At 38.3% G+C, this 16,625-nt stretch overlaps 2 protein-coding genes across 3 annotated transcripts in view; one reads left to right on the top strand and one right to left on the bottom strand.

Moving 5' to 3' along the window:
- The window catches only part of LOC133532942 (synaptotagmin-7-like), a 940,830-nt gene that overhangs the window by 499,532 nt on the left and 424,673 nt on the right, over positions 1-16,625 (top strand). The window lies entirely within an intron of this gene.
- LOC133532919 (uncharacterized) lies at positions 7,763-14,302 on the bottom strand. Its single transcript, XM_061871780.1, has 2 exons — positions 10,687-14,302; positions 7,763-10,521 (listed from the first exon to the last, which is right to left on the bottom strand). The coding sequence occupies exons 1-2, from the start codon at positions 13,549-13,551 to the stop codon at positions 8,176-8,178; spliced, it is 5,211 nt and encodes a 1,736-aa protein (XP_061727764.1). The 5' UTR covers positions 13,552-14,302; the 3' UTR covers positions 7,763-8,175.

Genomic DNA, 16,625 nt, shown 5'->3' with positions numbered 1-16,625 from the left:
ATGTTCGAAAAATTCTCTAAGTCACAAAAAGATTATTTCTCTTCGTTACGTGACGATATGGACCAAATAAAATCTAAGGTCGATAGTATACAAACCACTACTGACTACCTTGCCAACGAACAGGCCAAGATGCTAAGTGAAATGTCCGATATGAAAAATAAAGTTGACCAAACGGATAACAGGGTAAAATATCTTGAAAACAAAGTAGACACTCTCCAAAAACAGACTACCAATAGCGATCATCAGCTATCAGCGGAGAATCTCATAAGTGAGATAACAGATCGGGCAGAGAGACAAAGTAACATAATAGTGGTGGGCGTAGCTGAGGCTACCGCTAATACCCATGAAGAGAGACAAATAAAAGATCGAAACGAAGTTGAAAACATTTTAAAGTTAGTACTCAAGAGCGAAGAAGTGCCACTACCTTGGAAAATCATTAGAATTGGAAAGTACAAAATGGGTACAAACCGCCCCCTAAAAGTATGTTTCGACTCCAACCGAATTGCAAAAGATGTCCTTCGGAACCGAACAAACTATCGACATGATAAAATAAAAATTTTCTCCGATCAAACACGGAGCCAACAAATATACATGAAAAATTTGCGTGAAGAACTTTCAAGTAGGACAGACAATGGGGAAACTGATTTAACAATCAAATATATCAGAGGACAACCCAAAATAATATCTCTGCCAAAAAACGACAACAACAACAGCAACGAATTGGCACCAATAACTCGTCTGACTCAAATCCACCATCGCATTTAATTCTAAAAAGCTACAATGACTTAAAACCTTTAAAGGGTTCTATAAACTTCTTCTACACTAACATCAGGAGCCTAGTAAAACATGGAAAACTAGATGAGCTAAGGTGTATAATAGGTCAAATAAGTAGACAGTTCCATGTGATACTCATAACTGAAACCTGGATAAAGTCTGAAGAAGAGGCAAATTATCTCACAATACCCGGCTATGTGCACTACTATAACTACAGAATAAATAAGAGAGGAGGAGGAGTATCCATATATATACGGAATAACATTAAACACAACATTACCCGAGGACAATACATAAATGGTAATAACTACCTATGGGTACACTCAGATAAATTTAATCTAAATATTGGTTTGGTATATAAACCCGGGGATACACATATGGAAACGTTCTTTGAAGATTTTGAGGGTCAATTGCCTCAGAATAAACCAACGATTATTTTTGGCGACTTTAATATAAATTTACTAGTGAAAGACAGTGTTGCGAAAACTTACATAGATATGCTTAATGAAAACGGATACAAGACTATAAATAAAATTGATGAACAATATTCAACTCGTGAAACAGCTACAACAAAAAGTATCCTGGACCATATTATAACGAACGTGAAGGACAAGTTTATCCAAATAGCTTTAATTGACTCTTCTCTATCAGATCACAAGCAAATTATTCTAGGGATGAAGAACTGTGTAGTAAAGAAGCCAAAATCGCACATAAAAGTACAGTATGAAGCAATTGACTACAAAATACTTAATGAATTAGCGGAAGAAGAGCTTTTGAACCCGACTGAAAATCAAAGCATTGAAGAGTTCCACATTGCAATAAGGGACTTAGCTAAACGCAGCACTACCTTAAAAACTAAGATATCTAACCCACCAAGGCAAGACTGGATCAACAAAAATATAATTGAAAACATAAATAAACGTAATGAACTGTGGCTAAAGTTGAAACAACACCCGAAGTGCGCAGAGATATCGTCAAGTTTTAGAGCTCAACGAAATAAAACTACTGTCCTTATAAACAAGAGTAAAAACAAATATTATAACGATTCTTTTGAAAAATGTAAAAACGAACCTAAGAAAATGTGGGAACTGATCAATTCTTTATCAATTAATAAACATAAATCAAACTGTGCTCCTTCGAAACTGATTACGACATCTGGAGTCATAACAAATGACAAAGAAATTTGCGAACATTTTAATTACTTTTTCGCAACGATTGGTCCTCATCTAGCAAACCAAATACCTGCTCATTATCACAGTAATAGGTATGCGGCGACAAACCTTAATAATGAGACAGTAAATTATACGGGCCTATCTGTTTTCCCACTATGTACCGAAGAAGAGATTGAAAAAATAATAAATAATCTGGATACAAACAGCAGTTCAGGCATAGATAAAATAACAACTAAAACAGTTAAGTGTATAAAACAGTACTTAATTCCAAAATTTACAACATGCATTAACAGCTGCCTAAAAAACGGGACTTTTCCAGATTGCCTAAAAATAGCTAAAGTTACACCTATTTATAAATCAGGTTGTAAATCGGATCCCGGGAACTATCGCCCAGTGTCAGTTCTGCCAATATTCTCTAAGGTCATAGAAAAAGTAATACATACCCGTTTAAATAACTATCTAAAACAAATAAACTTCCTCTCTAATAGTCAATATGGCTTCCGGTCCGAATCTAGTACCTTGTCCGCTGTGATTGATTTAACTACTAAAATTAAAACAAATATAGATGCGAAAAAATGTTGTCTTGGAATTTTCATTGATCTTAAAAAGGCATTTGATACGGTTAGCCATCCACTACTTTTAGAAAAACTTAAACATCTAGGCATCACCGGCAATGCTTACAAAATTATGGAATCGTACCTGAGCAACCGGTGCCAAATAGTGAGAATAGGTAATGTACAAAGCAGTCCTCAAATTATAACCTGCGGCGTCCCGCAGGGATCGATTGTTGGCCCTCTCTTGTTCTTAATTTACATCAATAGCATCTGTCAAGTACCTTTGAACGGAGAGATAAGCCTATACGCAGATGACACTTGTATTTTTTATTTCGGCCAGTCTATAAAGGATATTAAAAAATTAGCACAGGAAGACCTGAATAACCTTAATGAATGGTTCCAGTTCAATTTACTTACTATTAACGTAGCCAAGACCAGTTATATAATATTTAAGTCAAAAAATAAAAAAAATACTGAAGACATAGAACTGCAAATTAACCATACACAATTAAAACAATCCAGTGAGGAAAAATATCTTGGCCTAATATTGGACTGTGACCTATCCTGGAAACAACACATAAATAAAATCCGATCAAAACTCACATCTTTAAGAGCCTGCCTCTACAATACAGTACAATGTCTTCCCCGCCGGGTACGATACACGATTTATAATTCATTAGTAAAATCTCATTTAAACTATCTAATTGAAATATGGGGCAGTGCCACTAAAACTACTCTTAAAAATCTCCAAATCGCTCAAAATAAAATTATTAAAACACTTTTCAATTATGATTACTTAACTTCTAGTCGCAAAATTTATTTAGAAACAAAAATCTTAAATCTTAACCAACTGTACGTTAATAATACCTGTCTACTGATTCGAAAAATATTAGATAACAAAATCCACTCACAACTAAGTTTTACAACTAAATTACAAAAAGGCTTACGACCTCTACGTAATTCTAACGATCTTTGTCTTCAGCCAGCTAGAACGAAATGTGGCAAAAAAAATATTGGTTATGAAGGAGCACAATTTTACAACAGCCTACCTAAAGAAATTAAACAGTGCAAAAATTACAATGTTTACAAGCGAAAACTATTGGACTACGTAATTCATAATATCTAAATACGGCCCTGGCAAACATTCCACATGGGAACAAAAGATATTGCACTATTAAGTAAAATATTGTCACTCAACTCAACGAGTATGTGTTTAGAGTTCAAAGTGCAATACGGCTAAAGTATAAGTGATAAAATTACTTAGCAACAGTTTTTAGTTAGTGAAAAATAAGCAGCTTGTATTTAATTTGGACATACCCACATGTTTATTTTATATTCAGTACATATTATACAGCTTTACTTTATTGAGCATGTTCGTGTGCCTATTTTTGGATGTAATACTCGTAAATGACATGTTCTAGTTTTAGTTATTAGTTATTTTAATTTGTTAATTACCTGCATGCTCACTCATATTTTGTATTATCTTGTATTTTCTCTATTTAAGTGAAATGTTAAATTTCTTTTGAGAAAATAAATTTCTTTAACCACAGTTAGCTATCCAATACTTTATTCAGACTTTGTGAAACAGACCCTAAGTGTATTTAGTTTGCCTATTAATTTTATTATGACATTATTACATAGAGTATCATTGTGACTTCGAGCTACCAATGTTTTTGTAACTCATGAATTCAAGTCTCTCTCTGTTTTTAAATATAAAATAAGTTTCACATATTTTTCTTATACACCGTATTTTTATTGAATTCCGTTAACTCCGGGGTATGGATGAGTACGTTAAAGAAAAAAAAAATATATATATTTTATTTATTTTTATAAAAAGTTCGTAAATATTGCATATAGCGTTGTTATAGCACGGGCAAGAAAGCCTGACCAGTAATATATGATCACGCGCCATATTGCGGAATTTCATTAGAACTAAATTTTTCATATTAAACAATTTTTAGCATCAAAGATATTTGGCATCAAAGTTGAACAATTTTAGGCCAAAAAACTGGTTTTATAGCCATAACTTTTGTGTAACTTAGTTTAAAATTAAAATCTCTGAACAGTTTTCAGAGATGTCTACCCAAATATGTATATTTCGTATAGGTCCTTCACAGCAATCGAATTACGAAAAAGGTGTGTTTTAGACAATGTTTAAAAAATCATGTAATTATTCCTTTCAAAATCCGGCCGACAAGAAAGAAGATAAAAGATTGAAGAACAGATAACCGTTTGTCTTCTTATTCTATCTGTAGTGCAAATATAGGAGTAACGGCTCAAAATTGTCAAAAATCGCTTAAAACCGCAGGGAGCCCCTTAATATACAAAGGTACTGCATATTATCTTGCGTGACTAATGAAAGCACCTTTTCAATGCTTTCAACGAATATTTTCCCTTTTAAAGCAAATTGTCCTTTCGGTCCTAATATAAAATGGCTATTCTTACCCTTGAATGGCAGAGAACGCTCAAAAATCCATCGGCGCGTGCCATCAGACCATTGACACACTTTTCGCGCTTACACATCTAAATCCATTGTGACTATCAGGCAAAAATCTTTTCTAAATTCAAAATGTCACATTTCCTCTTTCAATCTTCGGACTTACGACATTCTTCTATTTAGAATCTGAAAAGCTTGGATAAGCGCAAAGTTACATTTGCTAGTGAAAAGGTCTGTCCTATGAAGCGATTCAAACGGAAAAGATATGAAGAGATAGTTTTGTTTATTTATACAACTGCATATATGTGCAATACATTTATCGTATCATTCCTTTTTTTTTTAAATCTGACGTAGAATGCGTCATCCAATTTTTAAGCCAGTTGGAAAGATGGACTCCAAATGAAACCGAACGGCGTTCGGGTGAATTCTTAAACAGTTTAATGGTAAGCAAAGGTTGTCTTAAATACTTTTCCGGCTATTTCGTTGCCAATTTGTGTTTCGTAAATATTTATTAGATTGTAGTGGCTATTTGCGCCCATTTTGGAAGAAGAGGAATGAGTTTAAGATCCTTTTCGCCAAAGAGAAGACCAAGAGTGCACACTCCATACAACGGTTTTGTTATCAAAAATACTATTATTTTCGTGGTCTACATCTAGCGTCAAGTAGGAGAACCCTCAGTACTGCTTCTCGACAATAGATGTCGCAGCAAACAAAAAGTCTAATGCTCAACGATTTTCAGCTAATATTATAACCAGAGTAAGCATAGGAGTTGAAAATAGAGTTCCGGTATGAAAATAATAGTATTTTTGGTAACAAAACTGTTGTATGGAGTGAGCACTCTTGGTCATCTTAATTCTCGTTGTTTTCGCGTAAATTGGATAAACATGTAATTCTGACTGATTGATGGTTAAAATTATGTATTATAGACTAGCGACAACGTCGTCTCACTCGCGCTAGTACGATCTACGCTACGCTACAGAGTTTGAACGATTGGCACGTTGGCTACGCGGGCAGGTCCATGCCGAGGCGTCTAACACTTCGTTTTCTATGATTGGTAATCGGACGATTACGTCTCGTTTTGTAACTTCAGCCCATTATAAAATAAAAAAAAGACTTTTATTTCTCGCAAATACAGAATCAAATTACAAATTTATTATCACAAAAAGACATGCTTCGTGTAAAGTCATAATACATTTCTATAAATATGTCCCTATTCTATCATGCAATCATTCGATAAATTCCTTAGTAGGTATTAATTACTCATTATTTTTAATACATTTAATTTTATTAAATTGAATATTTTCATGTCATATCATTTCAAAGATAAAAAATATCAATTAAAATTTACAAGGAAATAATACAATAATAAAGTCAATAAAATACAGATAATAATTGAAATGTCAATAGAAATATAATAATAAAGTATAAATAGTGATGTCAAGCGAGAACCCCTCTTAACTGAGGGTAAAGGCCTCCTCCAGAGATGACCAATGGTCTCTATCTTTGGCTCGTGTCATCCATTGTTTGCCAGCCGTATGTGTGATATCGTCTTCCCATCTGGCTCTTGGTTTTCCTTGTTTTCTTTACCATAGCTTTGTTCAGCGACCGTCACTCATGCGGGCTACGTGACCTGCCCACCGCCATTTTTTTTTAATAGCCTAGGGCGTCTATTACTCCAGAAACTTTTCATATGTTAGAGTGCCGTATTTTTTTAATCTTTCCGATTTTTAACATGTTTCTCTCCATACCTCGTTGCCAGGAGGTTATTTTATTTTTAATTTGATTCGTGAATTTCCACTTCAGTCCATTAAGAACCCTCATTATATACCTGATGCACAAAATACTATTATATAATTATTTATACATAAATACATGTCCGCTCCAAAAATCTTATTACTCCATGGTTGCAACTAAAATAGGAAGTAACTCATTAACACAGAATTGGTAACCCTTCTGTCCGTTTCTTGTCAAGCCGAACCCTTGGATTTCAACACGGATTAACGCGAATCTTCCAAAGATTCATTAATTCAACCCTTCGTCTCGAACATTCCGAGGAAACCCTAAACATATCACAAATAGTGTACGGCCTCAGTTTGGGCCATTTTTACCGACGCAAAAGAGGGGTGTTATTTGTTCGACGCCAATGTCTATTTCTATCAATGTTTTTTAACGTGAAAGCGAGTTTACTTGCGGTGGTTATCAGCTATGTTTGATAAAAATCGATCCAGAAGTTTGAAGAGTATCAGCTCTTTTCCAAAATGATTGTAGGACATTTTTGGCATGACATTGTATTTTTTATTTTATTTTATAGTTATATTTTAATTTGTACACTGTCCTTTTCTTTAGTTTACAAATACGAGAAAAAAAGTGTCCCATAAACTGGTAAAATGTAATTTACTATTATAAATAATAATAAATATTATAGGATTTTATTCCACAAATTGACTAAGTCCCACAGTAAGCTCAATAAGGCTTGTGTTGAGGGTACTTAGACAACGATATATATAATATATAAATATTTATAAGTACAGTGAAACTTGGTTAAGTGGTACCTGGGTAAGTGAGAAACCTCCATAGCTGGGACTCATGGTGCGGTCCCAACACTTTAGCACTGAATTACCTCTGTTAGTGGGACGTAACAAACCTCTATAACTGAGATTAGTATTTTGAATTTTATAGTCACATTTACCTCTATAATTGAGACAAAGAGTGTACCTATTTACCTCTGTTACTAAGTGTCTGCGCGTATAGACATACGTTGGGGCTGATGGCCAGGATTTGCGCTGATGTGGATGGCAGGTTGTAGAAATGACGAAGGCAGCGGGTTCTTCGAATTAATTATATAATTCGGGATTTTCTACATGGTTTTTGATTAATTAACGTTACATAAAAATGAGCAAAACAAAAAGGTACGTATAAGCTACGTGGTAGTTCGGTGAGAGATCGAAATGTGAGTGTCATTCTCTGTCTTCATTGGTGCGCGCAGGGATGACGAGCCTCTACACCATTGGCTGCCGATCACGACATATACGCGATGGATGCCTCTCATTGGCTGCTGGTGACATGACGCGATAACATGTATGTGACGTAGGTGCATTGCAGCCGGGGATGAGCGCACGGGTCGCTAGGCGCGGCCAGGCTGAAGGTCACAGGCCGCCGCCAGTTTCTATGCGGTTTAGGTATGCCTTAACATAAGCTCCCGGCCTTGGAAGAGTCAACTTCCAATGAGACGGTGAAGTTAGTCATCATGCGTAGGTAGCGGGCAGATCTTCGAAAAGGCTCGACGTACAGTGCCGCGGGATGTGCGGATATCGGCCACTCGGGAGACGCCGTCTTTACCCGGGAAAGTCTTGGTGATTCGCCCTAAGCTCCATTTGAGGGGCGGAGCATGGTCCTCCTTGATCAAGACGAGAGTGTCCACCTTGAGGTCGTCCATATTCCTCGTCCACTTTGTTCTGACCTGCAGCTCGGATATGAACTCCTTCGACCACCTGGCCCAGAAATGTTGTCGCATTTGCTCCACTCGCTGGTATCGTGTCAGACGGTGTACGGGAGCGTCGTTGAGGTCAGCGCACGCAGGAGCTGTCAGCGGACGTCCAACGAGGAAGTGAGCAGGGGTTAAAGGGGTGTAGTCTTGCGGGTCTGAGGACAAAGGACTCAAAGGCCTGGAATTCAGGATAGCTTCGCATTGAGTCAAAATCGTGCTAAACTGTTCGTAAGTTAGCTTAACATCACCTATCACGCGTCGCAAGTGATGCTTGCAACTCTTAACACCAGCCTCAACCAGACCGGCAAAATGACTAGCATAAGGTGGTGTCATAATAAATTCAATTTTATGAGAATTCGCGTATTCTTTTATTTCGCCTGAACATGATTTTAAAAACTTTGCAAAATCATTCATAAGACCTACAAAGTTCCGTCCGTTATCTGAATATATTTTTGAAGGTTTACCACGACGCGAAATGAACCTTTTCAACGCCAGTAGGTAAGCATCTGAAGAGAGATCGGTAACCAACTCTAAATGAACTGCGCGTGTAGCAAAGCATATAAATATACATAAATACGCCTTAACAGTTGTGGCTCCCCGACCTTTGCGGTTTAAAATGTAGAATGGACCCCCGTAGTCCACAGCGCAATTGACAAACGCGAACCCGGGTTCTAATCGCTCTGAAGGTAAATTACCCATAATAGGAGTTAGCGTTTTACCCTTAAAACGAACGCAAACAACACAGCTGTGTACCACTTTCCTAGCTAAATTCCTACCGCTTACAGGCCACCAGGCCTCGCGAAGCGAGAACAATATATGCTGCGGTCCTGCGTGCAATAATCTTTTGTGTTCATATCGGAACAATAAAACAGTAAAATGGTGCTTACTAGAAAGTAATATCGGGTGTTTCTTATCGTAATCAAACCTAGAAGAATTTGTAAGCCGTCCTCCGACTCTAATTACCTTGTTATTGTCAATGAACAAATTTAATTTGGCTAAGAAACCCTTTGCGATACATTTGTTCTTTGTCAATACATTGTGAACATCCGATAATGACTCCAATTGCGATAAGCGCGAGAGTAATATTTCAGATTCCCTCAGTTCATCTACAGTGAGCGCACCGGTTCGACGTGCATCTTTATTGCGCGCGTTATGAATGAAGCGAAGCACATATGCGGCCGCGCGTTGCATACGGTTGAACTGAGAAAACCTGTCGAATGTAAATAGGTTATTATTGTTATTGTCGTTGCATACCAGACTAGTCATAGGATTAGTTTTACGTTCGGGTATCTGGGACTCGTCTAGCAACAATGACGGATCGACACTCTGAGCATTATAATTAATGTCATGAAGGAAGTCGGGACCGGTCCACCAGAGACTGGAGGTGCGAAGTGCGTCCAACTGTACTCCCCTAGAAACCAAATCGGCCGGGTTGCACTTGCCGCTAACGTGATGCCACGAATGTTCTTTCGTTATTTCGTGGATTTCTGCAACCCTATTTTGAACGAAAGGTTTTAGTAAATTAGGCTGCATTCGGAGCCAACTTAAAGCAATTGTTGAATCGGTATAAAATATTACTCGGTTGAATTTTGCGCGGAACGATTCTTTTATTTTATTATATAATTTAGCGCCCAATAAACACGCGGACATTTCCAATCGAGGCGTACTCAACGGAGGCGAAATTGGGGCCACTTTACTTTTTGAGCATAGCAACCGGACGGTAACAGCTGATTTATCATCAATCGTTCGTACATAGGCGCAAGTGCCATAAGCTAATTGGCTTGCGTCTGAAAATATATGCAATTCTATACATATATGGTCATTGCACATAACATGGCGTGGTATGCGAATGCTAGGTAAAATAGCTAGATTGTTTACAAAGCGGTGCCAGGCTTGCGTGACGTCATCGGGAACCGCTGCGTCCCAATCCACCTTTAATAAAAACAACCGTTGTAATAAACATTTAGCGATAATTATCATCGGACTTAATAATCCGAGCGGATCAAAAACCTGTGATGCCGTGGATAATATTATGCGTTTTGTGACAGGTTTAGGATTTGACTCGTGTCGCGTATGATAGAACAATTCGTCACTTTTGTTGTACCAACCGAGACCTAAAGTCTTACTATGCGCGTGTTCGCCTAATGATAATTCCTTTGATGTATCATCATTATAACGTTGATCGGTACAATCGAAGTTAAAAACCCATTTTCGTAATGGGAAGCAACCAGAACTTAAAACTTTCGCGGTTTCGTCACAAATTCGTAGCAATTCGGGAATTGTAGACGATCCAGAGATCAAATCGTCTACGTAAAAATCGTCTCTAATCGTTCTAGCTACTTCGGGGTCATTACATTCTAGCGCCAACTGTTTGAGACACCTGCAACTGAGGAAGGCAGCGGCCGCCGTGCCGTATGTAACGGTACTCAGCTGATATATGTCAAGGTCGTCGCATGGATTATCGCGCCATAAAATAAGTTGTAAGTCGCGTTGAGATTCGTCAATTAAAACTTGTCTATAATGTTTTTCTATGTCGGCGCATGCAACAAACCTATTTTCGCGGAATCTCAGCAATATGGCAATCAAATCGCCTTGAATAGGTGCACCTACGCGTTGTATGTCGTTCAGCGACTTGCCACTGGTCGTGGGGGCGCTAGCGTCGTAAACGACTCTAAGACGTGTTTTTTGTGCATGTTCACGATAAATTCCATGGTGGGCCAGAAAGTAGTTAGGGGTTCCGTAGGTATATACTCGTTTCATATGACCTAACGCGAGATACTCTTTTATAAAGTCGCTGTACATGCCTTTATATGTAGGATCGCGACTGAGACGTTTTTCTAACGACATAAAGCGTCTTTTTGCTTGCGCGAATGAGTCACCGAGAGATTCGGGAGGTTCTTTGAGAGGAAGTTGCACGCAAAACCTACCATCCTCGAGACGGGTGGTCGTTTTGACAAAATGGTCTTCGCATGCAATTTCCTCTTCGCTGTGCGAATCGTGCGATTTGTTGTTTGCCTGCACCTCCTCTATTTCCCAAAACCTACGTAATTGATTATCTAATGATGGCATGTCAAGAGATTGCGTAAAATTACAATTGATAGGCTTCGTGTTGCGCGTATTAGAGGAAACAGGTCCGGAAACAATCCATCCTAACTTAGTGTTTACTAAAAATGCCCCGTTTGTTAAGCGCGTTATCTCAACTTGACCTTCGAGGAGCTCCCAAAATAGGTCAGCTCCTATAAGTAACTCAACGGGTTGACTTTCATAAAAGTTAGGATCTGCCAGACGTACGTTATCTGGAATGCGGAATTGATTACGTTTGCTCGGAAACGTAGGCAATGATGAGGTTAATTGCGGTAAAACCCTACATTGTAATCGCGCCTTGAAATTGGTAACAAGTGAATTTATTTCGATTTCACATACTCGCGAACTATGTGTAGCTAAATTCATGATACCGTTTAATTCTTCAGTGGACTGTAACGATTGCGGATTTAATTTGTCACACAACGCTTCGGTAATTAGACAACCTTCGCTCCCATTGTCGAGAATCACTCGCGTTTTATGATAATTACCGTAATTATCTGGAATTTCGACTAGGGCAGTTGCTAACATTACAGGTCGCCTCGAAGACAATCGCGCGTATACGTCTTCGTCTATGTGTGCGTTCGATACCTGCAATACGTGTTGTGCGTGTGCGATATTATTATCAGTGATCGAGGAGGAGGAGGAGGGCGACCTTGATGCGTTGTCTGTTGCCAGCAATGCTACGGAGCGCTTGTCACTGGCACCTTCCTTCTCGTCCTCGTGAATTATGGAATTGTGTTTTTTGTTACACTTTCTACACGGGCCATATCGACATTCACTGGATGCATGTCCTGTTCGTAAACAATCCTCACACAAACTTTTATCGCGAACTAACTTTAATTTATCTTGCAAAGTTAAGTCAATAAATGCTTGACACGAGTACAAAGGATGTTTACCGTTGCACATAAAACATAATTTTTTGTTTGGTGTTTGTTTGGAGTGAGATTTGTCGACGGACATTTCGGTAACAATATTGCAGTGAACCTTTGGAGCCGTGTGCGCGTTATGAGTGTATGATTTTTTAGCATCATGCTGCGGATAAGTGCTATTAGTGTTAGACCGGCTGTGCGTAACCGATAAGGTTTCTAACATATCGGCGCGGTCGCGAATGAATTTAAGCAAATCATCTACCTTAAGCGCGGCTTTGTTTTCGTTCGACACTGGTAATAAAGTGCTTTTATATTGCTCCCACTCACGTTCGGTGGTGGAATCTAATTTAGAAACAACTAAATAAATAATTAGTGTATCCCAACTTTCTGTGGGCTCACCGAGCAGTTTTAAAGCGCGTAAATTCTTTAAAACTGTATCTAATAACTTTCTTAACAGTGCCGGCGATTCTTTGTTAAGCGATTGTATAGAAAATAAGGCCTTTACGTGATTGTGTACTAGCAATCTACTATTGTCATACCGGTTCAATAGCAATTCCCAAGCAATCGTGTAATTATCTGCCGAAAACTCAAGTGAATCGATAACAAGAAGCGCATTACCCTTTAGCGATGACTTTAAATAATGGAACTTTTGAATGCTGGTTATTTCTTGCGAGTTATGCACTAAGGACGCAAATGTGTCACGGAATTGTAACCAGTGTTCATAAGATCCGTCGAAAGTTGGCAAAGAAATGACGGGGAGCCGAACTGTTTGGGCTAAATTATTCGAAGCTTGCACTTTAGGTTCGTTAGCTTTCTCCGAGCATTTCACCATACATTGAGTTTCAGCCAAAATCGCGTAATATTCGCTTTCGAATGCCTCTCTGGCTTGAAAAAGTGAGTCCATTTCGCTATCGGGAATTAAAATTTCTAGCTGATTATTAATTTCAGTAAAATCATCGAAAATACCCCGAGCTCCCTGCATGCGTAAATTAAGCTCTGTGCGCTGGGTATCGGACAAAATTAAACCCTCAAACGTTTTGACAAACTTTTTGAAATTAGTTAGCCTACATTTTACGGAACCTCGCCTACGGCTTAAATGTTTTATCTTTTCCAAGTCCGTTTCTTGATTAGGACCTAACGCGGCGTGAAACACAAGATCATCTTTGCCAGTCATTTTGCGAATCGAATAAAGGCAGGCGCCAAGTACTCACAGTTGCAATCACCACCACGGTCGAGCACAGCAAGGCAGCTAGCGGTAAAGCTGATGCGGGCTGCTTGCAGACTTTTGCGAAGGTCGACTCGACGACGTGCGATAGGGTCACAACGAAAGCACAAGCACTGGAATTGAGAAAAGCACGGTATGACGCAAGCGTAAAAGGGAAAGGTAGGAAAGGTAAGCTGGCTCGTCTCACCGAAGATCTTCACCGCTGCCGATGACTCAGGTCGTTACAGCACTCTGCCGATGCGTTCTCACATCCAATCCGTGTATCCAAGGCTGGTTGATATCCGGTTCGAAGGACCAAAATTTATGTCTGCGCGTATAGACATACGTTGGGGCTGATGGCCAGGATTTGCGCTGATGTGGATGGCAGGTTGTAGAAATGACGAAGGCAGCGGGTTCTTCGAATTAATTATATAATTCGGGATTTTCTACATGGTTTTTGATTAATTAACGTTACATAAAAATGAGCAAAACAAAAAGGTACGTATAAGCTACGTGGTAGTTCGGTGAGAGATCGAAATGTGAGTGTCATTCTCTGTCTTCATTGGTGCGCGCAGGGATGACGAGCCTCTACACCATTGGCTGCCGATCACGACATATACGCGATGGATGCCTCTCATTGGCTGCTGGTGACATGACGCGATAACATGTATGTGACGTAGGTGCATTGCAGCCGGGGATGAGCGCACGGGTCGCTAGGCGCGGCCAGGCTGAAGGTCACAGGCCGCCGCCAGTTTCTATGCGGTTTAGGTATGCCTTAACACTAAGAATACTTTAGTTCAATGGTTTTTTCAGAATGTCATAGGAACGGACCTCTGTATCTGAAATAACGTCAATCTATGACCTCTATAACTAGGACTATTCCAGATTAATTCTCGTTATCTATTAATTTTTACTCTAACCACAAATTCCTCATTTGGTTAATTGTGTTTTTAAACGACGTCAAGTTCCATTAAGTGGTTAAAACTGTAGAAACGAAAGCTAAAATCTTGGTAAGAGACATGAAAAACCAAAAATTTATTTTCTATTATTATAATGTGACTAAATCTATCCTTTGTAGAATCATTCAAAATAAATTTAAATAAACTTGAAAAGTTCACTCAATGTTCTGAAGGTCAAGGATTTTTTTACCCTATTTTTGTTGTTAAAGTATCACAACTCATACCAACATAATGTTTACAAAATAACTTACTAACCACCTCTATAACTGAAATAACCTCTATTCTCACCTCTATTAATGGAACCCTCTGTAAATGAGACTGAAATTTATTTATACCTGGCTAACTGAGAGCCTGGGTAAGTGGAATACCTCTTTAAGTGAGACAAATTTGCAGGTCCCTTGAAGTCTCAATTATCCAGGTTTCACTGTACTTAAATACATATCACACGAATACATGCCCTTACCAGGATTTGAACCCGGGACCATCAGCTTCGTAGGCAGGGTCACTACCCAATAGGCCAGACCGGTCGTCAAAATGAATGATGAGCATTATGAATGAATGATGTGATGGGTATTATGATTTATGAAATCATCATATACCTATTTAAAAGTCAGTGGAGCAATTTCCATATTTGGCAATCCTTTGCCTTCTCTTTGACAGCCTGATACGACACGACGTTGAGTTTTTCATTTATTTGATTCATGTATGGTCTCCTTGGTCTTCCCTTCTTCCTCTTTGCTTCAACTCTCCCTTCCATGATATTATAAAATAAATAAGTATAAATCTTTTAGCTATACATAGGAAACTATTAACTCATGACACTAAATGATGCTTAAACTATCGCTGAGAGCATTCTTCTAACAATGACGTATCGCGCCTTATGCTTAAATCATTCCATCTAAAACATCCAATTTTCTAATCTGAGCCTTACGATATATTTTGGAAGGATCATTTTTCTACAAAACTGTTGGTGACTTGAGACCTTTTGGTTCTTCGGTCACGGTATTTAAGTCCTATGAAGCTCCAATCTGATGAAATCACTTTTAGGAAAATTAGGAAGAGGATTTGATAATTTTTCTATTTAGTAAAGTATATTTAATATTCAGAGCTACTTGCGCGTTTCAGGGTTAGACAACTAACTGGAATTAACCATTTATACAGGGTTAAAATTTGCTGTATAAACGGTTAACTTATTAATTGGATAACCCTGGAACGTGTAAGTGGCCCTGAGCTTTATAAGATTTCTTATTTATTTACAGCAGGCTTAAGAATTATAATGAAATAGTTATTTATAACATGTATCCCCACACCAACATAAGGAAAATAATAATACCAATACCGTAAAACCACCCAACTATTGTCCAAAGCTCCCAACTATGGTCCACAAATAAACTCAATTTTTCTCGTTCACGTGTGTATTTTACTATATTTTTGTAGTTCTAAGGCAAAGTATGTTTGTAAATGGAAGGTAAAACTAGGAGTAAACCACAAGGAACATTGGTATAGATACTTAATTTCCTTTTGAACTTGTGGACCATAGTTGCAGTATTGGACTATAGTTGGGTGGTTTTACGGTAATAATTCAGCCTATATACGTCCCACTGCTGGATACAGGTCTTCTCTCATGCGCGAGAGGACTTGGGACACTGGCACAATGCGGGTTGGAGATTTCATATACACCTTTGAATTTCTTCGCGGATGTATGCATGTTTTCTCACGATGTTTCCTTCACCGAAAAGCTAGTAGTAAATATCAAATAATATTTCGTAGTTACATAAAGTTCGAAAAACTGATTGGTATGAGCCGGGATTTGACCCGACGACCTCCGGTATATCCACTGGTCCACCACCGCTCTCCACACCTCACCAACATGAGAAAAGACAAATCAAATCTAAATGAACGTTCATTAATATTCATCATTCATAATCATATAACTTAAATGTCAATGAATTCTACCAGCCCACACGAGAGAACAACTAAAGATCTGCATCAAATTACTTTGCCGCTCTTGTAATTAAAATGCAACTTTCTCATCAGTTTTTGAAAAATAAAGAAAGCCAGCGTCCTCTACTATCGCGGCAGGTG

Source organism: Cydia pomonella, chromosome 28 (genome assembly GCF_033807575.1).
Source record: "Cydia pomonella isolate Wapato2018A chromosome 28, ilCydPomo1, whole genome shotgun sequence".
In the NCBI taxonomy this organism is placed as follows: domain Eukaryota; kingdom Metazoa; phylum Arthropoda; class Insecta; order Lepidoptera; family Tortricidae; genus Cydia; species Cydia pomonella.
Note: the sequence above shows the minus strand (reverse complement) of the source record. Positions and strands in the feature narration are given on the sequence as shown.